This window comes from Malus domestica, chromosome 02 (genome assembly GCF_042453785.1).
Source record: "Malus domestica chromosome 02, GDT2T_hap1".
NCBI classification, from domain to species: domain Eukaryota; kingdom Viridiplantae; phylum Streptophyta; class Magnoliopsida; order Rosales; family Rosaceae; genus Malus; species Malus domestica.
The window spans coordinates 5976429-6002057 of record NC_091662.1 but is presented as its reverse complement, the minus strand read 5'-3'; the positions used below and the strand labels follow the sequence as shown (position 1 = coordinate 6002057).

Here is a 25629-nt window from a genome sequence, read left to right as displayed (position 1 = left end):
TTCCTTTATCTTTGATTGTGAGATTGTAGTATTTTGTCGGGAGGCGATTTTCACGTTCATTTTCTTTTTCTGCACACTCCCTTTTTTCGGGTTTCCAAATTATATAAATCAAAGCTGAATCAAGCGGCAAAAATAAGAGGAAGTATGTCGAAGCAGAAAACGAGAGTGTGAAAAAAAAAAATAAAGGGATGCCACCTCCCTTCCCTACCAAGTGTAGTTTTTGGGATTGCTCAATGGACAGGATCCGATAAACCCGGCCTTTCCAGCTAGGAGTCCTTCCATCCGTTCCTTTCCCACACTGGCTACTGTCTGTGTTTCACTGCCCATGACATTGTGTTCTTCAATCCCATGCAACAAGAGTATACCTTCTCTACGGATTTGGATCCTCTCCTGAGCTAATGGAGAGGAGAGGATCCAAATCCCTTCTCTACCACGAAATTCCAAAGCCATTTCTTTGATGATAGAGTTGTTTTCTCGATTTAAAATCAATACAATTGATTTCTGAGAGTGTCCATTATTAATCTTTTGGTTTTTCCGTGAGAACTCTTCGTTAAATTGAAGATATTTTTTTTTCATATCAACCCATCTTTTTGAACTTGTGATTTTTTCAATTTAATAGAGATTTTTCACAGAAAGACCAAAATAATTGACGACAGACAATCTCAGAGACCAAACTGAAGAGTTATGATAATCTCAAGAATCATTTTGGCTAAAAAGTTGTTCTTCTATTAATCCTTTGTTTAACTACGAGTACATTTTGTTGTGTTTGTCTCCCTGATCAAGTACCAATTCATACGATTCTATAATTGTCTCCTCGTGTGTCATGTGACAAAAGAGTTGTTCTTCCTTTTATTCTTCTATTGATCCTTTGTTAAGATTAGGGCTACATTTCTCTGTGTATGTCTCTCTGATAAAGTACCCATGCATACAATTTTATAGTTGTCTCCTCGTTGTATCATGTGAAAAGAGAGTTGTTTTTTTCCTTGTATTATTCTATTAATCTTTGTTAAAGTTAGGGCTACATTTCTTTGTGTTTATCTCCCTAGTCACGTACCAATGCATACCATTTTATAGTTATCTTCTTGTGTGTCATGTGAAAATAAAGACAATTGAATGAGCTGGCTAAAATCTAAGAAGGTGAGACTCAACGTATCTCTTCTCATTACGTGACTAATGAGTTTGACTGAAGAAATGTATAGTTGATTACAAGATAAGTTTTATACTGTAGGTCACTATACATATACATGTAAAGCTTCTCGTGTCAAGAAGATAAAAAGTAAGAGTTAATGTGATTTTTCACTCTAATCACTTGATTCACGTGATGAAGAAGATCGACAAAAAAAAAAAAAATTTACAACCGGTTATAAGACAATTTTTTTTTTTTTTTAAGTCAGTGTGCCGCCGATAAACCTTGTCTTTAACAAGATACATGTAGAGTTGCATATGCACACACACACAATTTAGCCCTTAATTAATGCATAGAAACAGTTGCCCACCCACTTGGTGCTATTAGATTTTGCTCTGTAGCAAATTCCATGCATTGCATTAAGGACCGATAATGACTGGCCACAGGCAACACTAACAACCTAAATATTTACACCAGATTCTTGTGTCCCAAACAATGCTTTAATAAATAACATATGAGTTTCAATCCCAGCCGTTGGATTGCCTCTCTTGATTCCAATCAATGGTTCTTCTTGGCCTTTCAACAAGGTCCACATGGATTAATAATTGACTAAGCTATGGATTTTCCATCAACAATACTAAATGGGCAAACAACAAATCACATGATTTAAGGCACTTGGTTGTCCAAAGAGACAACAATTCTTGTGAGCTTATTGGCTTCCAGGCAGCAACTTGTTATTTGCATGAAACATATTTACTGTCATCACGTAATATTTTAGTTTAATAATGCAATGATATGTAAAAATAAATTTACTCATAACATTATATTATTATATTGAAACTTTAGAACAATGGTGAACTGGTTCTATATAAGTCATTTTTTTTTTACTTGGAAGCCTTGTGTTGAAGAAAGTTGAGGTTTCACCATAAAAACAATTGACAATATGAGGAGTAATCCAACTTACTTATAAGTTCATACAATGTCTCTTCTTTCCCTGATATGGGATTAATACTCTGAACACCCCCCAAACTTATGGTAAATTTTCGAGCCTAGGATGTGAATAACACAAATCGGATAATGTGGAGCACGTGTGGTCCGTTTGACTTCACACATGAAACAACTTGCTCTGTTAGTGATACAATGAAAAAGTTTAAGTTTCATCATAACATCAATTAGTAATAGGAGAGTAGTCAAACTGCTTATAACTTATAAGTCCACACAAATTTTCTCATTTCGCGATCGATATATTCTCAACATGTGTGGTCAAATCGTGAGCTATTCATAGTGGCTCCATTATTGTAAGATATGCAAAGATAAAAAAGGGAGAGAGCATTCTTGTCGGATCCTCTTTGTGAGGATCATCTAATTACATTTATTTATCGTATATCGTGCAGTCAGTTTTTGTTAGGTACTGTTTATATTCAATTTTAAATAAAAAAATTTACAATAATTTTTTATCGCATGGTGTACGATAAACGGATGTAATTAAAGGATTCAGGATCCTGGAAAAAAAACAGGAAAGAAAGAGAGAAATTTAGGGTTTGGTCCACTTGTCTCTTTCTACCTCTTGTGGACTTCAATCACCCTTTGATGATTGATCATATCAAAGGCCCTCTGTCACCATGTCCTTGTCTGGCTCAAAAACAAACAACTGAGAATCTCTCTATTTCCAACCCTACCTCCATCCACCCACTGCCCTAATCCAACATTTTGATTACTTACCTTGACCCTCTTTTTAGCCTTTAATCATCATTATAACGCCTTTGGTTAAGGATAGTGCACACTAATTAGTAAATTTATTCTCAAGAGAAATCTTAGATATCACTTGTATAGCGTACATTTATGCTACTATTGTTGAGAATATCGCGTTTAAGAATGAGAAAAACAAGAACAAACTCCGGAAATCGAAAAACAAATAACCAAGATAAATAACACCAATAATTTACGTGGTTCGGCAATATGTGCCTACGTCCACGGGATAGCAACAACAATCTTTCACTATATCAATAATGAGTACAACCAATAATCTTGCCAAATTTCTAGAACTAGGACTTGACGAAAAACATGAAGGAACAAGAACAAGAAATACACTATATCTTTTCTTTTCTCTCACACACACTTTACAATATTCTCTCACTCTAATCCCTTGAGTGGTATACAATTTATTGTTTTGGTCCCCCCTCAAAACTAGTACAATAGCCACTTTATATAGACATAATAAAGGTATTCTTCAATAAGGATTATTAATCCTAATTGGAATCTAGTTATGAATCCTACTCTAATTGAGAAACTAACTCCAATTGGGAAAACAATTTAATCCTTTAAGATTATGAATTCCCAATAGACTTAGGACAACTTATCATGGGTTGGAAAAAACCCAACAATCTCCCCCTCCAAACCATGAGGAAGGTATACCATAATAGGATTGCTCCTCTTGACCAAACTCCCATTGATCGAATTTTTCATGACCAGACTCTCCCTGAACGAATTACCCATAACCAAGCTCCCCCTGATCGAACTATTCATTAACCAATACCCTCTTGATTAGATTTCTCTTGACCAGGCTCTCCCTGATCAGAACTACCATCATCATTGGCAAAGGCAATTATAGACTTCTTTGTCAGAAAACATCGCTTATCTTCATCTTGGTCCAATCAGCATCAAACACACTTGCTGGCTTGCTCTTAACACCTTCAGTAAAGCATGTCCTCCTCTTGATTTCCATGTAACCCAATTAAAGCGGGTTGCACCCTCCATTCTAAACGGATATCAACCAAATCAGGCTCTGATACCACTTGTTGAGAATATCGCGTTTAAGAATGGGAAAAATAAGAACAAACTCCGGAATCAAAAAACAAATAACCAACATAAATAACACCAAGAATTTACGTGGTTCGGCAATACGTGCCTACGTCCACGAGACAACAACAACAATCTTTCACTATATCAATAATGAGTACAACCAATAATCTTGCCAAATCTCTAGAACTAGGATTTGACGAAAAACCTGAAAGAACAAAAATAAGAAATACACTATCTCTTTTCTTTTCTCTCACACACACTTTACAATATTCTCTCACTCTAATCCCTTGAGTGGTATACAATTTATTGTTTTGCTCCCCCCTCAAAACTAGTACAATAGCCCCTTTATATAGACATAATACATGTCTTCTTCAATAAGGATTATTAATCCTAATTGGAATCTAGTTATGAATCCTACTCCAATTGAGAAACTAACTCCAATTGGGTAAACAACTCCAATTGGGAAAACAATTTAATCCTCTAAGACTATTAATTCCCAATAGACTTATGACAACTTATCATGGGCTGGAAAAAACTCAACAACTATCATATTCATCACGTGAGCTGCGAGTGAGAGTGAGATTGAGAGTGCGAGTGAGAGTGAGATTGAGAGTTATAGAGAGTGGAGATGTGCACTCGTTTCGTGTAAGTGTTAAGTGAGACAAGAAGAATGATGGGTCATGGATGAGATAGGGAATCTCTTCAATGTTTTTTTGGAGATATATCTATATTCTTAATATCCAGGCAGAATCTCTCGTTAAATTTACACATGTTTCATGTGAGTTTGAAAGACCAAAAAAATAAAATGTTATTCAATTATCTGGACCCTAAAACTTCACTCGATGCCTAATCTAACATCTACTTACCTTGACCCTCGTATTGCATTTCGCTTGCAGTCTTTCTTTCTTTTCCACCTCTAACCAACATTAAAACTTTTGGCCAAGAATAGTACACATTTAGTAAATTGATCGCAAGAACGATATTAGTTATTTCGGATTGTCACTTGACGTGAGATGAGAATAGCTAAACAATGTCTCAAACACTGAAGATAAAACCCGACTCATGGAAGGTTTTCTCGATTCCCAGTGGCTAGGTACCAGATCCTAACAGTTGCCCTAATATCTGATGACAGAAACCCTAAAAGGTTACGAACTTAGCTGTGCTTTTCAATTGTCAAAACCCTACTCATAAAAGCACTTTGCAAAACCAATAAGAAACCGACACAACAAAGAGGAAATAAGTAATGCTACACAAGCTTTTACTTGAACTAGATTGTAATATTTTTACAGTTCAACTTCAATGTCCCCCCTCTCCTCCTTGATTGCTTAACAGCGGCCAATCTCTTGCAATTTTGACCACTAGTTCGGTTTCTGGCTGTACTTCGAATTGACGACACGTGCAAATTGTGCGGTTGACAGTGCAAGAGGTTTCCCTCATTTCTTTAATGATATGATTCAACTTTTCTTGAATAGTTCGGACTATAGAGTAGTACAGACTCTAAATAATAAACGGTAAATATTGATTCTATGATCGATTTTAAGAAATTGAACGATGAAAATTGTTTAAAAACCCAGACTCAAACGACTTGATAGGTTGGACTACTAAAAATAAAACTTATATGAATTAATGACTAGTTCCATTGTTCTTGCAAAAACTAAAAGAGAATTTCATATATCATTCTCCCTTTAAACCCTAGGGTTCAAAGGTCGCTCGTAAGATTAAAATAAAAAGTATAAATAACCCTTTAAATAGTATTCATCTAATTAAGAAAGAGTATAAAATCTGCAGAATAAATAATCTAATAACATAAATACGTCTGACTAAAATGTGTCGTAATGAAATAACTTAAGTAATAGAATAGTTAATGATTTGGTGAATCAAATCATATTCCCTTACAAATGGTGAATCTATTGTCTTCCACCTTTGGACAACATTTCTTTTTCTTCAAGTGGCTAACATCTTTAGTCCAATGCTTTTCTTACAAATGTTAGATTCTAAGTTCATAGATGATATATTTATTTGAAGCTGTCTGCTTCCTTTATTCTCCCTAAATGAAAATAGCTTTGCTAGCTTTAGTGAGAGACTTGTTTATTAAGTAAGTTATCTTATTGGCATCTAAGATTTGCTTTTATTTTTTTTTATTTTCTGAAAAGGAGACGGTAGCGATTTTATGGATTGAGGGCCCTTCTTGGAGTTTGAGTATAAATTCAATTCTATCTAATTGCTCCACATTGTTCAACTTAAAAAGTTTTTCACATTTTATATCGTCTAGTCCCTTTTACAATGTGACGGGAAAAATAGACATTGGAGAGCCAACGTTGGGCTTAAACCTTGGGTTTGTGATATTTGTTGAGAAAAAAAATTTAAGCCGTACACCCCTTCTGTTTGATCAATCACCTCCCAACTTTATACATGTTGTGAATAAGTGTATGAATATTATATATACATGCAGCTGCATCTCAATCAAACATTACCAAAACCTGTCATACTAAGAGAACCACAAATATATTCGCCATAAACCAAGTTTTCTAATGATGAGATCTTGGTTTAGATCATTAAATCCTAATAAAGCAGACGTCATTCGAACTACAAGTACTAAATAGGAACGAAATTCTGTTTCAAGAATATTGTTGTCACATCCCAGCCCGGGGCGGACCACATCCCAGGCCCGCTCCACCACCATAGCACGATATTGTCCGCTTTGGACTTACCATTCCCCCACTGGGAAGTTGCTCATGAGTTCCCAAAAACAAAACTGTGAAGAAATGGTAAGCCCAAAGCGGACAATACCGTGCTACGGTGGTGGAGCGGGCCCGATAAGTGATCCGTCCCGGACGGGGATGTGACAATTGTGGTACGCAAGCCTCGATCTTTATTTCATTTGTCTAATTTAAGTTTCATTTCATTCACATTGTGTCAATATATATAGTTGATTAGCATGCGATTTGTATACATGTTTCGAATTTATTTCTGCAATATATATATATATATATATATATTTTTTTTTTATTGATTGTTGATTCCGTTCCAACAGTCCCTTAACTAAAAGGAAAATATTACGGAGATTATGTTTTTACACCAATTTTAGAGATTATTAGATGTGCTGATTGATAGTTAGATTCCTTATTTAATGATTTAAATAATAAATTCAATCATCACTCATCATATTATATGATCTATAAAATATGATTCAAATAAATAATTTCTCTAACATTATCCTAACTAAAAAGCATATATTCGATTGGCCAATTTATAATCTGGTGTTGGAAGGGGGAATCTAGGGTCTACTCATAGGGGAAAGGGTCTTAGCTAGCTAGGTGTTTGGAGGCTTACTAGAACAACAATATTTCTAATTTCCACTTCCTAGATATTATATGTCCTTCGACAACTGTCATTTTATTTGCCCTATATTTTATTATGTTTACATAACTTGGTACGTAATGATGTTCCACTTTCTAAATCGAAGATTTTGTGTCTATAACACGCATTACAATATTTTATTGTGTTTACAACCTCATCAAGTAATTTTCATTGTATCTTAATCTTCAACACACTAATTATGTGATGATGTTGTAAACACAAACACGTACCCCAAGTGATATAACAAACTAAATTAAAAACAAAAATGCTAAAGTGACGGTGTATCAAATCTCTCAAACTACCAGACATTACTGTCCTATACAGCAATTAAGGGCATCATCTTCCTGTTTGGATTTGTCCTTGTGATAAATAATGGTCCGTATATGTTTGCAACTAGCTAGTCAACCAAAAGACAAAAGTTGCTTCTGATGTCGATTGCCAAATTTTTGTTTCAAACTTCATGGTATATACTATATATGTAAAAGAGGGAGGTGAAAAAATTGGATGTCTACGTCTTATTTCTCATAGTAATTTCATCACTTATACTGAATGAAAACGATTGTTCCAACTCTTGGAACAAAGTATCAAAGAGTATAAATACAAGAACTTGAGTTTTTAACAAACTACTGCATGCAAAAACACTTTTAATTTCAAACATGAGCTTATTTGGAAGTGCTTTTAAAATGGTTGAAAGTTTTTTGGACCAAACCTTAGTAAAAATGTAAGTGAATCATGAAAAAACACTTGAAGCTACCTACAAGAAGCATAACCGGTACTTCTTGCAAAAAGTACTTCAAGTGCTTTTGGAATCCAAAAACATTTAATCTAAAAACGTTTCCAGTCATTTTAAAAACACTTATAAATGAGTCATATGTTGTATACTATTCACTTTGAAGGGGACATGAAACCATACCTAGCGTCATGTGTAAGGGCAAGTTTTGGGCTCTTGGCTTTGCCTTGCACCAACTGCTGGAGCTGCTCTTATGCGAGAGGATCTAATAACCTAGCCTCAGGTGTAATCTAGTGACTCAAAATAGGTCCAATACTATTATCCTTTTTGTTAAGTTTATGATAAAATTAAATTAAAAAAAAAGATTATAATATCCTAAACCATAAGAAAAAAAAAATCTCTTGCATTGATATGTTTTATTTATTTAACACATAGATATCATATATTTTGTTATATTTATCTATGTATATGACATTTTCTTTTGTTAATAATCTACTTATATCACGGATAAATCGTTTTTAGTTACCTATATTACAGATATTTTTTGTTTGTAATTTACTGATTACGAGTTAGTTGATTCATTTCTATCTTAAATATATTTCGCTTGAAATTAGGCTGCCCATCGTGTGACTTTGCTGAACTCTTATTCCTCTTAATGTAAAAATATCGTTGCACTAAAGAAAAATTAAAAAATAATATATATATATATATATTTCGCTTGAAATTTTTTGTAGTCTTCTTTCGATATGGATATTGTTTCATTTGGACTCACTTTGAGCAACAACATTTACTTTTTACATGTGGATCCAACAAACCCTCATTTTTTAAAATTTAAATTTCATTGGGCCTGATCAACTCTCTAAGGCTTTATTTAGTATGGGCTTCAAGAACCAGGCCCACTACGAAAAAGCTTAAACGCTTCAATTTGGCGCGAACCCACACAACCGCGGTTTCTGGCCTCCGATTCAGTCTCTCCTTCACTCCACCATGACCTCCTTACCGGAAATAACCGATCTCTTCGCCAGGCTCGCCATCCACCTGAAAATCCCAAACGACACGTCGTTTCCTCCTCGCACTTCCAAAGAAGACCTAGACGACGCAGCTCTGGATCTCTCGATTTCCGAGCTGAACCAATCTCTGAACCCCAACGGCGATTCTAGGGTTAGGGTTTTGGACACGGTCCTATCTCTGATGTGCTTCAAAGCTCCCCAGGTCAGCTCTTCTCTCAAATTAGGGGTTTTGATGAACAAACAAATGTTGGATATTGGGAATTTCTCATCTGTGTATTTTGTTTTCTGTTGTTTAGGTTTTCGATTCGGAGATTGAGTATTTAGTGAATACAATTGCTGCGGTGTTGTTGTCTTCCGTTCGTTGCAAGGTTTTTCGGTATCCGAAAGGCGAGATTTTGCTGATTGGGAGCTCGATTTCTCAGCGGGATTGCGGGCATTTGATCGAAGCTTGTGCTGATGTTCTTGAGAAATTGGAGGGACATGGTGGGTAGACAATCCAATAGTAGCTAACATTTTATATTCAAATTTGTGTTTAAACTAGTTTCTTTTTCTGTAAAGTAATCATCTTTGATGATTTTGATTCTGACATAAGTGGTGAAGTGTTGTGTTTAAAGGTAAGCTTTCGGATTCGATACTATGTGCCATTGTAAGAGTTGCAAGTTCTGCTTCTTTCTACCGGCACCAGTTAATGCCCGTTCTTGGCGTAAAATCAGTGGATGCGAAAAATACCATGATCTCAAAGCTGCTCTGTCATTTGCCCAGAGAAAAATTCCTTGAGAACAACAAAATTCCATTAAGGTTGTTGGAAATGTGTTTTATGTAGTTTGCAATTTTCTTGATCTTTCCCACGTGTTTTTGTAGTTATACATGTGGGAGTTCTGACTTCATTGCAGGCTGCTACTGTGGTATCTTGACCCTTTAATTTTGAAGCGCGATATTTCAAACATTTTGCAAGAAACCATGGAAAGGCCATTCCTTTGTTTGAGTAGGAAATTTCATGAAAGTAATGATTGGCGCTCCATTATCACATTGTTGGTACTTTCTCCCTTTATGTTCGTTGAGGCAAGAGCTTTGTTGCACCGGTGGTTTCTGGTGACGTAAGTGCCATTTCTGATTGATTGACCTCTAAGTTTCTTTCTGTTGTATATTTTGATCAATTGTTGGTCATAAGCGGTTGTAATTTGATTTAATATGGTTCGTTAATATATTTCACTTTCTCATCAGGGGGGAGGGGGAGGGCGTCAGGTAGTCGACAGCCGGCACTCCATGATCACGTCGAATCCTTATGAAAATGAATCCAGAACAAAATCGCGCTAAAGCTAGGGCGTCACCCGTAAGTGGCGCGCTGTGTGACCCAAGCACAGTGATAAGTGAGCAAGGGTCGCTGTATCTCCATCGGCACCCGGATGCAGTGTTAAATGAGCAAGGGGGCCATAGAAACTTCTTTTCGAACGACTCCACTCAAAGTTGTTTGGGAGCATATGCTCCTATCAACTTTACCCGGGACACACAAAAGAAGTACTTTGATCCTATTAGACGGGGGAGGGTGAAGAAGCTAGGACAGAAGGGTAGAGTTCAAGAGAGCAAAATGCGTTTAGGAACGTGGAATATAGGAACCTTAACGGGAAAATCTATGGAAGTAGTGGAAGTTATGGTGAGGAGAAGGATAAATATTATGTGCCTACAAGAAACTAAGTGGGTTGGTAGTAAGGCAAAGGATCTAGAAAACTCAGGGTTTAAACTTTGGTATTCGGGCACACATAGAACGAGAAACGGTGTTGGCATCATCGTGGACAAGACCTTGGTACAAGATGTTGTAGATGTCAAGAGGGTAGGAGATAGAATCATGGCAATCAAGATTGTAATAGGACAAGAACTTATCAATGTGATTAGTGCGTACGCACCTCAAGTAGGGTTGGATACGAGTTCGAAGGAGAAATTTTGGGAAGATCTTGGAGACTTGGTGCAAGGAATTGCTCAGACGGAGAAGTTATTTATAGGAGGAGATTTAAATGGACACGTGGGCAGGGAGACAGGCAACTATGGAGGTTTTCATGGTGGCCATGGTTTTGGGGAGAGAAACGAGGATGGGGAAGCTATCTTGGATTTTGCAATGGCATATGATCTCTTCTTAGCCAACACCTTCTTTAAGAAGAGAGAAGAACATGTGATCACCTACAAGAGTGGGTCGTCAAAAACACAAATAGATTTTCTTCTAATGAGGAAAGGGGATCGTATAACCTGTAAGGATTGCAAAGTTATACCAGGAGAGAGCGTGGCTAATCAACATCGCTTGTTGGTGATGGATGTACATATCAAAAGAGTAAGACAAAAGAACAAGACTTGGAAGTGCCCAAGGACTAGATGGTGGAATCTAAAAGAAGAAAAACAAGCCATTTTCAAAGAGAAGGTAATCACCCAATGTGTGTGGGATAGAGAGGGGGAAGCTAGCCAAATGTGGGATTCCATGGCTAGTTGTATCCGAAAAGTAGCAAAAGAGGTATTAGGAGAGTCCAAGGGCTTTGCCCCACACCAAAAGGAATCTTGGTGGTGGAATGAGGAGGTACAAACAAAGGTGACGGCTAAGAAGGAATGTTGTAAAGCCTTATACAAGGAGAGGACCGATGAAAATGGTGAAAGGTATAGAAAAGCGAAGCAAGAGGCGAAGAAAGCTGTCAGAGAAGCTAAGTTAGCGGCTTACGACGATATATATAAACGACTAGATACCAAAGAAGGAGAGTTGGATATCTATAAACTATCTAGAGCAAGGGAAAAGAAGACAAGGGACCTAAACCAAGTGAGGTGCATCAAGGATGAGGATGGAAAGGTTCTTGCTACAGAGAACGCGGTTAAAGACAGATGGAGAGGTTATTTTCATAATCTCTTCAATGCAGGACATGAAATGAGTGCTTCTTTAGGGGAGTTGAGTAACTCAGAAGAGTGTAGAAACTACTCTTTTTATCGTCGAATCCGGAAGGAAGAAGTGGTTGTAGCTTTGAAGAAGATGAAGCATAAAAAAGCAATAGGCCCAGACGATATACCAATCGAAGTGTGGAAACTTTTGGGAGAGACAGGTATAACATGGCTCACTGACCTTTTCAATAGGATTTTGAAAACGAAGAAGATGCCAAATGAGTGGCGAACGAGCACTTTGGTGCCTATCTACAAGAATAAGGGCGACGTACAAAATTGCATGAACTATAGGGGTATTAAGCTAATGAGTCATACAATGAAGCTCTGGGAGAGAGTCATTGAGCATAGATTGAGGCAAGAGACACGGGTTTCGGACAACCAATTCGGGTTCATGCCAGGGCGCTCAACCATGGAGGCAATCTATCTCTTACGAAGATTGATGGAAAGATATAGAGATGGGAAAAAGGATTTACACATGGTCTTTATAGATTTGGAAAAAGCGTATGATAGGGTCCCAAGAGACATTCTTTGGAGGATTTTAGAGAAGAAAAGAGTACGAGTAGCATATATCCAAGCTATAAAGGATATGTATGAAGGAGCAAAGACTGCCGTAAGAACTCATGAAGGACAAACCGAAAGCTTTCCCATAACTGTAGGATTACATCAAGGCTCATCCTTAAGTCCTTACCTTTTTGCGTTGGTAATGGATGAGTTAACAGGACATATTCAAGATGATATTCCTTGGTGTATGCTGTTCGCAGACGATATAGTGTTGATAGATGAAACTCAGGAAGGGGTAAATGCAAAGCTTAACCTTTGGAGAGAAGTGTTGGAATCTAAAGGTCTTCGCCTAAGCCGATCAAAGACAGAATATATGGAGTGCAAGTTCAGTGCAAATGGAGGCCAAAACGAGTTAGGGGTGAGGATCGGAGATCAAGAAATACCAAAGAGCGACCGTTTTCGTTACCTAGGATCTATCTTGCAAAAAAACGGAGAATTAGATGGAGATCTCAACCATAGAATACAAGCTGGATGGATGAAGTGGAAGAGTGCATCCGGCATGTTATGTGACCGCCGTATGCCACTGAAGCTCAAGGGAAAATTTTATAGGACGGCAATAAGGCCGGCGATGCTGTATGGCACAGAATGTTGGGCGGTGAAACATCAACACGTACACAAAATGGGTGTAGTGGAGATGAGGATGCTTCGTTGGATGTGTGGGCACACGAGAAAGGATAAGATTAGGAATGAGGATATCCGGGGTAAAGTAGGAGTAGCCGAAATTGAAGGAAAGATGAGAGAAAATCGGTTACGGTGGTTTGGACATGTGCAAAGAAGGCCTACTGACGCTCCGATTAGAAGATGCGACTATGGGACAGAGGTTCAGGGCCGAAGGGGTAGAGGAAGACCTAGGAAAACTTTGGAAGAGACTCTAAGAAAAGACTTAGAGTACTTGGATCTAACGAAGGACATGACACAGGATCGAGCACAATGGCGTTCTAAGATTCATATAGCCGATCCCACTCAGTGACTTGGATTTTCCAAGTCTCCAACCGAGAAGTTTTCCTCACTCGGGAAATTAAGGGAACACTACCCCAACCTACATGCTCCACTCAGAAAGCTTCAACATACAAGCTTCAACAAAAGAAAATTCAAAGAACTTAGCGAAGAAGGCTTTGGTGTATTTAACACAATACGTTGAAATGAAGGAAAGCTTATTTATTGATATCCCCGATAAGCTACAAATATGTACATATACATGAGTCAAAATAAACACACAAGAGGGAGCCTTCACAAAGGTTGCTTAGGAGAAGTCTCAGTAGTCGGTAGAGCCCCAGAAAGAGAAGGCACCGGAGGGGGATCATTTGGAGCCTCAGTACTGGACAGAACCCTAGAAGGAGGAGGCATCAGAGGTTGATCATTTGGAGCTTCATTACGCGGTACAGCCCCAGAAGACGAAGGCAATAAATGCCTTTGGAACAAACCCACAAATCTCTGATGATCAAGTAAAACCTGACCATCAGTTTCCTTCATCTGGTCAAGCTTCCTCTTCATGTTTGTAGCATAGTCATGTGCGAGCCGGTGCAACTGTTTATTCTCATGCTTGAGCCCTCTAATCTCCTGTTTGAGACTCATCACTTCAGCCGCCAATGATTCAACTTGGCGGGTTCGAGCAAATAGGCGTTGGGCCATATTAGACACAGAACCTGCACACTGAACACTGAGAGCCAGCGAATCCTTAACAGCTAACTCATCAGACCGTTTGGAAAGTAGTCTGTTATCTTTGGGAGTGAGAAGGTTCCTGGCCACCACCGCAGCGGTCATATCATTCTTCATCACGGAATCCCCAACGGTAAGAGGACCAGTAAGGGAGACGAAGGATGGGCGCCATATGTTGTCTGGAGAAGGCGGGGCTGCCTCTTCAACAAGGTTCAAGTCAAAACGACGGTCGGAGGGGCCAGACATTTTCAAAGGTGTTGAAGAGAGAAGAGGTCGGACAAATCAAGATCTTAGAAGTGCAAGAATGAAGCTTCTACTGGTGGAGATTCAAGTGTGCTTTGGAACTTAATGCCAGCCCCTATAAAAATCTGCACTCGACGGAGCTTCAGAAATCGAAGAGGCGCCTGCTCAGAAATCGAAGAGGCGTTTGCTTTCTCAAAAGCTGGGCTGCTTAGAGATCACGAGGGTTGATCTCAGAAATCGAAAAGGCGTTTGCTTTCTCAAAAGTTGGGCTGCTCAAAGACCTCGAAGGCTGATCTCAGAAATCGAAGAGGCGCTCGCTTTCTCAAAAGCTGGGCTCCCCAGAGACCACGAGGGCCGATCTCAGAAATCGAAGAGGCACCTACTTTTCCAGCCTTGTCAGCACCTGTCACACGCACACTCAGCTTTGCGGAAATTATGGGCAGTCTGTCGAAGACTTCTGGGGAAGTAGAAAACACATGAATCTTACTGTTCAATCACCCATTTCCCACACGCAACAATAGCTCATGGGTACCACAGATAACTTTGCCAAAGTTCTCTGCCAAAGTTGAGCACGTGAAGCTTGCAGCTCCCACTACATCGCTCTGACCAAGAAGGGTAAAAGAATAGCAAAGAAACAGCACTAACAAAGTTTATACCCATAAATTTTGAAGGTCTAGCTACCATATTATTACCCACAAGGGTAAAGGAATAGTACCACTGCTGGATAATTGGAAAGTCCCTGTGTGTCAACCTCTGTGCTTCGTGGCAAGGTAGACTAGCAAACATGCCCAACCTTTACTCACATTCGAGAAAACACTCCCAATAAGATTGCTTGCTCCAAAATCGAAGAGGCACCGTCCTCCGAATCTCGAGAGCCAGACTCCCAACATGACTACTTTCTTAAAAATCGAAGAGAGGGTAAAGGAACAGTACCATTGCTGGATAATTGGAAAGTCCCTGTTGCTTCGTGGCAAGGTAGACTAGCAAACATGCCCAACCTTTACTCACATTCGAGAAAATACTCCTAACAAGATTGCTTGCTCCAAAATCGAAGAGGCACCGCCCTCCGAATCTCGAGAGCCAGACTCCCAACATGATTACTTTCTCAAAAATCGAAGAGACACTGCTCCCCGAATCTTCGAGAGCCAGACCCCCAGCATGATTGCTTTCTCAAAAATCGATGAGGCATCGTTCTCCGAATCAATCGAAGAGGCGCTCGCTTTCTCAAAAGCTGGGCTGCTTAGAGACCACGAGGGCCGATCTCAGAAATCGAAGAGGCACCTACTTTTCTAGCCTTGTCAGCACCTGTTACACGCACACTCAGCTTTGCAGAAATTATGGGCATTCTGTCGAAGACTTCTGGTGAAGTAGAAAGCACATGAATCTTACTGTTCAATCACCCACTTCCCACACGCAACAATAGCTCATGGGTACCACAGATAATTTTGCCAAAGTTCTCTGCCAAAGTTGAGCACGTGAAGCTTGCAACTCCCACTACATCGCTCTGACCAAGAAAGGTAAAAGAATAGCAAAGAAACAGCACTAACAAAGTTTAGACACATAAATTTTGAAGGTCTAGCTACCATATTATTACCCACAAGGGTAAAGGAACAGTACCACTGCTGGATAATTGGAAAGTCCCTGTTTGTCAACCTATGTGCTTCGTGGCAAGGTAGACTAGCAAACATGCCCAACCTTTACTCACATTCGAGAAAACACTCCCAACAAGATTGCTTGCTCCAAAATCGAAGAGACACCGTCCTCCGAATCTCGAGAGCCAGACTCCCAACATGACTACTTTCTCAAAATCGAAGAGAGGGTAAAGGAACAGTACCATTGCTGGATAATTGGAAAGTCCCTGTGTGTCAACCTTTGTGCTTCGTGGCAAGGTAGACTAGCAAACATGCCCAACCTTTACTCACATTCGAGACAACACTCCCATCAGATTGCTTGCTCCAAAATCGAAGAGGCACCGCCCTCCGAATCTCGAGAGCCAAACTCCCAACATGATTACTTTCTCAAAAATCGAAGAGACACTGCTCTCCGAATCTCGAGAGCCAGACCCCCAGCATGATTGCTTTCTCAAAAATCGAAGAGGCATCGTTCTCCGAATCTCGAGAGCCAGATACCACAGACCACTTTTTCAAAGTGCTCTGACAGAGTTAAAACATGTGAAACTGGCAGCTCCCACTACCGTGCTATGACCAAGCAGGGTAAAGGAATAACATTACTACTTCTTAGGGAGACTCCTATATATGTCGACCTCCATCCCCAACAGACAGGCAGACCTGCAAAAATGCTCAACCCTTCATCATATCTGAGAGGGCACTCCCAACGAAGCCTTTCGAAATATTCAGCTTTCCTTCCCCCCGATAATACCTCTGCAAACAAGCTATACTAGAGCAAGAATATCTCATATCATCAGGGTTAAAAGCAAGAGTATCCCATATCATGCTTTTTCCCTGTCTTTTCCTTTGGCCTTGTTTTTACCTGCAAGACAAGGAGAAAGAGAGCAATCAGTCAGCACTTGGAATCAAGCTTCCAGCCAGGAACTGACTGCCTGGAACCCCTTACCTGATTACTTACCTGGCATTGCTCTCGAGTACTCATCTTCAACATCTTATATTTCCAGGGAAGATTCCGCATCTGCTTGAGGAACAGATAGGGCAAGTGCGAAGGATACAAGGAAGCATGTGGAGACAAGCGTACCAGCACACGTGCCGATACATCCATTACGCTGTCAAAAGCAAAAGTATCCCATATCAGCAGGGTGGAACGTACTCTAGATTTGATGGACTTGTTTTGACCCTCAAATTCTTCAGTCGGCCTTATACTCTGGAGGAAACCAGAAAACCCTCCAGCTCAGTTCAAGAATAAGCCTGTGGAAAGTTACTTCTTCAAAAGCAAAAGTATCTCATATCATCTCTTCTCATTTTTCTTCTCTTTATCCTTCATGCTGCTGCAAGATGGGGAGAAGGTGAACAATCAGTCGGAGCTCTGATTGCTTACCTTGTCTGTCACCTCTTTCAGCAGACCCCCTAGCTCGGCGACTTGGGGGACTCCTACTACATGGTTTGTATCGCGCTTGACCAAGCCTGAAACTACAAGTAAGCTTCAAGTGAAATTGATACATTACCTTGTGCATCTCCACCAGTTAAAGATACCACCCCTGGATGGAGGAAGAGTACTTCCAGAGAAGATGCCACATCTACCTATGAGACAGATAAGGCAAGTCAAGACGACACCACACTCCGATACTTAGAAGTTTCGTGATTACGAGATCATTCTCCCACAATATTTCCTAATGTCATTTGTACTAAATCATTCACTTGTACTCACTAAAGGAGAGCTTGAACCTATGTACTTGTGTAAACCCTTCACAATTAATGAGAACTCTTCTATTCCGTGGACGTAGCCAATCTGGGTGAACCACGTACATCTTGTGTTTGCTTTCCTGTCTCTATCCATTTATATATTTATCCATGCTAATGACCGGAGCAATCTAGCGAAGATCACAAAAAGCGACCGTTTTCACTACCTAGGATCTATCTAGCAAGAGAACGGAGAATTAGATGGAGATCTCAACCTCGTAGGCCACTGAAGCTCAAGGGAAAATTTTATAGGACGGCAATAAGGCCAGCGATGTTGTATGACACAGAATGTTGGGCGGTGAAGCATCAACACGTACACAAAATGGGTGTAGCGGAGATGAGGATGCTTCGTGGGATGTGTGGGCACACGAGAAAGGATAAGATTGGGAATGAGGATATCCGAGGTAAAGTAGGAGTAGCCGAAATTGTAGGAAAGATGAGAGAAAATCGGCTCCGGTGATTTGGACATGTGCAAAGAAGGCCGAATGACGCTCCGGTTCGAAGATGTGACTACGGGACAGAGGTTCAGGGCCGAAGGGGTAGAGGAAGACCTAGGAAAACTTTGGAAGAGACTCTAAGAAAAGACAGTACTTGGATCTAACGGAGGACATGACACAAAACCGAGCGCAATGGCGTTCTAGGATTCATATAGCCGACCCCACTTAGTGGGAAAAGGCTTTGTTGTTGTTGTTGTTGTTGTTGTCATCAGGGGTCTAGCTTCTGTGCTTGAGCTTCTAATTCAATTGGTTTCAACCACATTAGATGTGGTTTCAAGACCAATGTTCTGGGGCATATCAGCTGAAGTGGGAGCAAAGTTGCCATTTTTGAATGCTTATTTTCCGTACAATCAACCATTGTTAAGGACCTTGGTTGGACCCCTCTCCTACGATGGTCTCCTACAATTAGTGCACAACACAAAGGACTCGGTCCCTTTTGCCCAGAAACAACTTTATCCGACTTTTAAGCCACCCACAGTGAAGGTTGCAACAATTGATCATAAATCTATCTGGTAATTTCTTACCCCATGAATCCATGTGAAAACAGATGGCATCTACACCATCTCCGTTCTACAACCCGACTGATCCACAAATGTTACATAGGTCTCTGGCCATCAACTTCCCAGATTGGTTCTACCTTGCTTCTGCATTGCTCTTCTCAGAGAAAAGTACTCACGACAGTTGCCATCCAGAATGCATGTTGGCAGCATCCAAAGTTGGAAAAACACACGAGGAGCTTCCTTATGTTGCTGCAGCACGGTACATTGCCTGGATTTTGAGTCCTCTTGGTAAATCTCACCATGCCTCGCTGACTGATTGTTTAATTAAAGCATCAGAGTCTTTGGCTTTAAAGCAATTTGGCTCTGGTTCACATGACAAGGAAATACATGGCTACAAGAAGAAACTCAAGAAACCGAAATTGTGTGAAGAGGAATCTGCTTCCATTGCAGTCTGGCTCAATGGATTCAGTAATATATACACAAGGTATTGCAATGAAACAAGTGAAACAAAACCATCTTGTGGTCTTAATCTGCAGAAAAATGTCTTGTTTCGGAGAATCCCACTAGGCATCTTGCTCAGCTGTCCCCATCGTATCAATGAAGATGAATGTGAATTGCTGCTGCATTATGCCGCAACTGGTAGAATTTTTCAGTTAAGGGAAACTAAGACTACTGGATTGAAGCATGTAAAATGGAGCTCCAAATGGCATACGAACTCAACTGCATGGGGTGATGAATGTAATGAAAAGGAGGCTTCAGCAGGTGCCTGTCTAGTATTCAGTTTAACTGATATCATTGAAAGTATGTCTGCTTCACTGTTTGAGACCGAAGACGCTGGTGCAGACTATATCTGCCGGGTGAAAATGCAGGTCAGCAAATACTTGATAAAATGCATCAAGAGGCTAATCCAACTCAAAATTGACAATGGAAACTGGGAGGTAATGGATCTCCGCCGTAGATTGGAGAACTGGAGGCATCAGGGACAAGAAGTACCAGAACTCAACAAAGACTTAGACGATGTCATTCCTTTCTTGATTTAGCAAATATGTTCTGTTTCAGGAATGGGGAAAAGACTACGCAAAGCAGCAGTTCTTCGGTACAGAACCCCAGTGCATCCGCCTTGCCTCATTCTAGGGTTCATCTTGGGTCGAAATTTTGAGGTCTTTTTCGGGTGCTCACGATGATGTCTAACGGATCTTGGAGGGGGATCTGAGGAAACATATATGTATCTCTCTTTTGTACTAAAAGTATTTACATAGAATGAAGTAAAAGAGACAAGTTTTCTCATCAATCAAACATATATTTTGAATCAAACATTTGGAAAGACAAGGATAAAAGCAATCTCTATTATTTTCCATTTATTCTTTTCCATAAGCTGTTACAAACTTACAATCGGAAATGCTTGCGCAAATCTACGGACTACAAACTTCGTATGTAATCCTACGTATATCATGTCGAGCTATTTTTTCGACAAATAATAGATTGGCTATGTACACAACCACTTCACGTATATAGTAATCTACATATCTGCTTCATCTTAGCTGCAGACAGCTTCAACCGAGAGCTTCTTCGTGTTGTGTCGAGAGCTTCTTCATTTTATTGACAGATTTTGAGAGAGCATCAGACTCTTACTCTTTCGACTAAAGACATCCATTGCGGATCACCACCCCATTCTTCGAACACCACCAGTAGATTTCCAGTCGGGGTCAACCACGATCGAGGAATATGGTACCTGAAAAATAATAGCTCTACCATGAATTTTGTACTTGACAAAGCAAAGGCATCACAAATAAGTAGGATGAACATTTTCTCACCATCTCTGGGAAGGCTTGCCGCAATAAGTTCTGCATTTCTTATCATAAAAAGTTCCGGCATAATTACATGTTCCACAGCTACCCTGCGCAATGTATCCAGGCCAATGGCGTCCAACGCTCTGTCCGTTTATCCATATTTGACCTTTTCCCATGCTTCCCATATCTAAAGCTAATGGGGCATGACCTGGTGGTGCATTGAAAGTTGCCTGAAGATATAACAGCTTAGATTAATATCTGGTTTTTCATGAACTTCATAAGAAAGACGGGTATAAAATATACGCGTATTGGAAAAAAACGAACCTTGTACCACGTAAGGGGTTGTTTTTTAGCCATCGACGGTCCTTCTGCCCAGTCAACAGAAGAACTCCCAGTAACTGTATGCAGGCCTAAAGCTTCACCTTTCATACCAATCTGCTCATAAAGCAAACAAGTTATTCTCTAGTTTTTTTGGCAATTTTTTCAACAACTTAGCGAGGGAGAGAAAGTGAAACATGAACGTTGAAGGGCAACAAACCTTGTAGGTCCATTTCCATCGTGACATGTCCCATGTTCCCGTATTCAAACCCTTCAATGAGATCGGGCCTAGAACTCCCGCGTTCCATGTTTCAAAGTGAGTTCCAACATTCTGATTTTTATTAGAACACAGAAGAAGCAAAAGTTTTAGATGTCGTCTCAAATGTTTTCAAAACCAACATCCCACTAGAGAATAAGGGAACTAACCGGCAGACCAACAGAAATGCTAAGCAATGCAAGCTTGTTGATGCCGGGTCTCAACTTCACGTTCTGACTGAATGTTAGTTTAGGATTCTCCAATGACCCATACACGGTTCCTGCAATAAAGGTAGAAAGTTTTGTTAAAATTAAGTTCATTCAGCGGAAGAACTAGACGGAGTTACATATGAAATTTTACTTTTATATACCTGATAGCTGACCATTGATGAAAACATGTAAGGCATGACCTGCTGAAAAGATCGTAAGAAGTGGGAACTTTCCGTTGTTTAGAAACGCTTCATCAGAACCTATTGTGATGCTGGTAGCGAAAATTTGAATTGCCAAGTTAGACAGAAAAGAAAAACAAGGCAAAAGTTTCCCAGTAACATTTAAGAAAAAACACAATGCTTAAACTATGGTTGGTTTAATATACTTACTCTGTCATGTACCACAAGTAGTCAGTAGCATCCCTAGTCATATATATCTGTTCATACAACCCATCTAACGTAGTTGTACCGGACTCATCAGAAGTGGTGGTTTCTTCGATGAATGACTGCCAAGGAAGTCTACCATATACTGGTTTCATCTGCACTTGCGAGGTTTTCCAAGTGACCTGTGCAGATATAACACGCCTTAAGTGAATCTTACAGAAATTGAGAAATAAACTTTGAACGTTCTCGACTAATATATCCAATTGCTCACCTTTGCAGTGTTGAAAACTGCAGTTTTGCAGTCCGGGAGAATGCTGATGGACCATGGTGGCAGGTCATACTGCCCCTGTCCAAAGCTCACTCTAACAGGGTATTTCGTGTCATAGTTTGCGAGGAATGCAGCGCACCCCGACTTTGTATTGAACACATGAGCCTGCAAGGATAATATTGATCAGAACAACGAAAATCATAGCGAATTTCAAAGAAGAATAAGGTTTAGCAAATTTCAAAGCTCCCGGGCTAGCAGTAAAACGGTACCTCTTGATTATTTCCAAGTTTAGTCACTGAAGGATCAACGGCCACCAAAGCATACTCGCATGACTTGATGGCTTTGTGCAGATCTTTCAAATGTCCCCACTTTGGTTGCTGGAGTAGTCCTGATATAGCATGCGTAAAACCGTTCATATCAGCATGCAATAATACGTTTTTTCATATGTTAAGTACGGTTTATGACTTCATGAGCCAAACTCTGTAACAACTTCTCGACATACCATATTCGTCTAAGGGGGCGTCATAGTCATAGCTGGTGGCCATGAAGGGACCTCCAGCAGTTCTGCCAAAATTCGTTCCTCCGTGGTACTAGAACAAAAACGAAAGATAACACAACGAAAATTAGAAAACACACACTAGGAGATTAAACATCACTCGAAAATACAGTAAACTCGAGGATACGAGACCAGCAACTAACCATGTAATAGTTGAAAAAAGAACCGCCACTTTGTATGAACCTAGCAACTGAAAATGCCAAATCTTCGACAGGTCTAGTGGGAATTGCCCCACCGAATTCTGTATACCTGTAAAACACATACAATAGAGGCAGCCTCGTCAAGGGGATTGAACAACAGTACAAGAAAAAACCGATATGACGGAGCCATGGAAATGAACTTTTGAGCTGTACAGGCAACTTGTGTGACTTACCAACCAGTCCAGACTTCTGTCCACATTTTTGGCTTGTAGACCTTGTTTGGCTTGAAATTCTCACAGTAGTAACCATTGCAGGTGTCAATCTGTCACATAACAAATAAGGCGAGATTAGCTCCTCAGTAAGGGTCACAGGACGCAAGCATCCACCCTCGATCCCGAAGGAGAGTGGACCTGAACTTCTGGGGAGTACAATTATGTTGCTCTTGTAATTAAAAAGCTGAATTTATTTGACAGTACAAATTCAATTAGTGACCAAACCAACCCAAAAAATTGATTTCCAAGTCTTTATCAGAAGTCTTCTAAAACTGAAGATTCATCCTTATATTTTTAATCCAATTCATCCCATCCCCGTAGACGTGGCTAGGCCAGTTGGACAGAACAGTGTGCATAACTCTTGAACCCGAGTTCAACCCATCCCCGTAGTTTAAAGTAAATTAGAATATCATATGGAATGGGGACAAGCCTTGCCCTGACAATATGAAACAGAAATCTACAACAAGACGCCACCTACCAAGTTGACAGCAAACAGTTTAAAAACCCCACCAAGAAGGGAGGGTCCGACTAAACGAAGGACATTTATGCGATTCTCGTTAGAAAATGACAATACAAAGTAGGAAGAAAACATGTTTCTTTGCATCCGAGTTCAAATCTCCTTCCCTACAGTTTAGATTAAATAAAAAAAGTGTCCAAAAAAATGCTAAGAGAAACTTACAACGGGATCGGGGGCATCCTCTTGCTTGCACATAATCCATGGGACTCCAGTGTTGAGACCTACAGCCATCTGAGCTGCCCATTTGGTGTAAGCTTTTCCTGGTGCACCAATTTCCCATTCCACAGGTCCATATTCATTTTCTATCTGTCAAAATCCAAATTTGAAAAACCAAATTAAAATATTGATAAGTATTGGCTGGCCAATCTTTACTCAGCAGATAAAACAAAAGGAAACAAACACTCCTCATTTTCTTAGAAAATTGAGACTAAAAATAAAAGCAAATTCAAACCCACTTCTAGAAACATGAAAAAGACCGACGACATGTTTGAGATTACTTTTTGAATGACTAAAAGCGCTTAACATGAAAAAGACCAAAGGCATTTTTGAGATTGCTCTAAAGGGCTTTCTGCCAATAAAAAGCGCTTCTAACTACTTTTCGCGGAAAAACTTAAAAAACTCAACCGATTTTTCTAACCTGAGAAAGAATTATAGGACCTCCTTCAGTTTGGAACAGCTTCTCTGCCTTCATCATGTTGACAATCTTCTCTGTAAATTTTTGCATTGCCGCCTTCATAACGGACAGAAATTAAATTAGCTTCAAAATTATTTGTTAAAAAGATCAAATTCCATTGGAGTAAACGGAAGATTTATAATATCCAACCTTGAAAGGCTCATTGTCTGTTCGAAAAGCGATTCCGGGAACATATTTCAGCCAAATTGGGAATCCCCTGTTTCAGAAACAGAGCAAAAACAGAGTAATAAGTATAACCATACTGTATGAATCCTATAACGCACTGCATTCAGTTTTGTGCCAAATTTTCCGTTAACAAAATATTCTTAAAATTTCAGTTTATTTGTAGCAAAAATTAAATGATTACCCGAAGTTCCATTCAGCACAGACATATGGCCCAATCCGGAGATTAACAAAGAGGCCTGCCTGTTGCACCAGCTTGATGAACTTGACCAAATCATATCTGTCCTCAAAATAATACTGCAAATTTGAAAAAATAAAAACAATTAATTAGCATAAATATTTGCATTAGAGATTAGGAAATCTAAAATTCAGAAGCAAATTGTTAATTGCATTACTTTTCCTGGAGAAGGTTCATGGCCATTCCAAAACACATAGGTCTGTATAACATCCAAGCCTCCAGCTTTGGCCTTCTGAATCAAATCCGGCCACATCTGCAACCACACACACCAAAAATTAAACCCAAAATATCAATAATTTGAGCCGAAAAAACATTCTGAAACTTTTTAATTCAAGATCATAGTCTCCCACAAGTTAAAAATCAAAATAATAAATAATATATAATATATCCCCCAGTGTCAGAAATTTGAACTGAAAAAAAACCCAGATGTAAAAAATTGCACCAGAAAAAAAAGATAAAAAAAACCCAGAAAATATTGAAACAAAGAAGAACCACATTGGCATTGTATAAAGTACCTCAGGAGTGCTTCTGGGATAGTGAATTGATCCAGAAATTAAAATCCTTCTCTGCCCATTAATTATTATAGCTTTGTGGTCATAACCCACGGAAGCTGAAGCTGCAGAAAAAATGCAGGAAAGCAGTAGCAGAATGCTCCACATTGTTTGAATTCCAACACCCATTTGTCCCCTGCTTCAGAAACTCTCAAAAGCAATGGCCTTTATAATATATATATTTGCTTTTGTTTGTATCAAAAACTTGAATAATACATATTTATTTTTTTGGGTTTTGGGATTTGGATTTGGTTTCTTTGGTTGGTGCTTTTGGTATTCGGAAAAGAGACAGAAAGGGGGTGGCAGAGTTGAGAAGTGTACTGGATTTCACGGGTGAGAAAGTTTATGGTTTGGTTCAATGGTTGTGCAGGGAACGTGTTGCTCCCGCTACTGCATTATATAAGGTTTTGAAGATGAAGATTGCAAATGTGCAAACTGCAAAGGGAAGGGGGGGCCCACTTCTGCTGCCTTGAACAAGCTCTCTCACATTTTTGGAAATACGG

At 39.6% G+C, this 25629-nt stretch overlaps 2 protein-coding genes across 2 annotated transcripts; one reads left to right on the top strand and one right to left on the bottom strand.

The window, feature by feature from the left end:
* The first annotated feature begins 8964 nt into the window (after positions 1-8964).
* LOC103450366 (uncharacterized) lies at positions 8965-20086 on the top strand. The gene is made up of 6 exons (XM_029088589.2): positions 8965-9230; positions 9325-9511; positions 9643-9826; positions 9922-10125; positions 18485-18784; positions 18876-20086. Exons 1-6 carry the CDS (start codon positions 9006-9008, stop codon positions 19810-19812), a joined length of 2037 nt encoding a protein of 678 aa, XP_028944422.2. The 5' UTR covers positions 8965-9005; the 3' UTR covers positions 19813-20086.
* A 20-nt stretch (positions 20087-20106) lies between these two features.
* On the bottom strand, positions 20107-25284 carry BGAL101 (beta-galactosidase). Its single transcript, NM_001293826.1, is given in 18 exon segments — positions 20107-20504; positions 20587-20792; positions 20887-20997; positions 21101-21211; positions 21307-21416; positions 21507-21616; positions 21735-21910; positions 22000-22161; positions 22266-22384; positions 22499-22586; positions 22696-22801; positions 22926-23014; positions 23644-23787; positions 24119-24211; positions 24305-24371; positions 24522-24634; positions 24733-24828; positions 25091-25284. Coding segments are annotated over 18 exon segments (2178 nt in total). The 5' UTR covers positions 25256-25284; the 3' UTR covers positions 20107-20392.
* Positions 25285-25629: the final 345 nt, after the last annotated feature.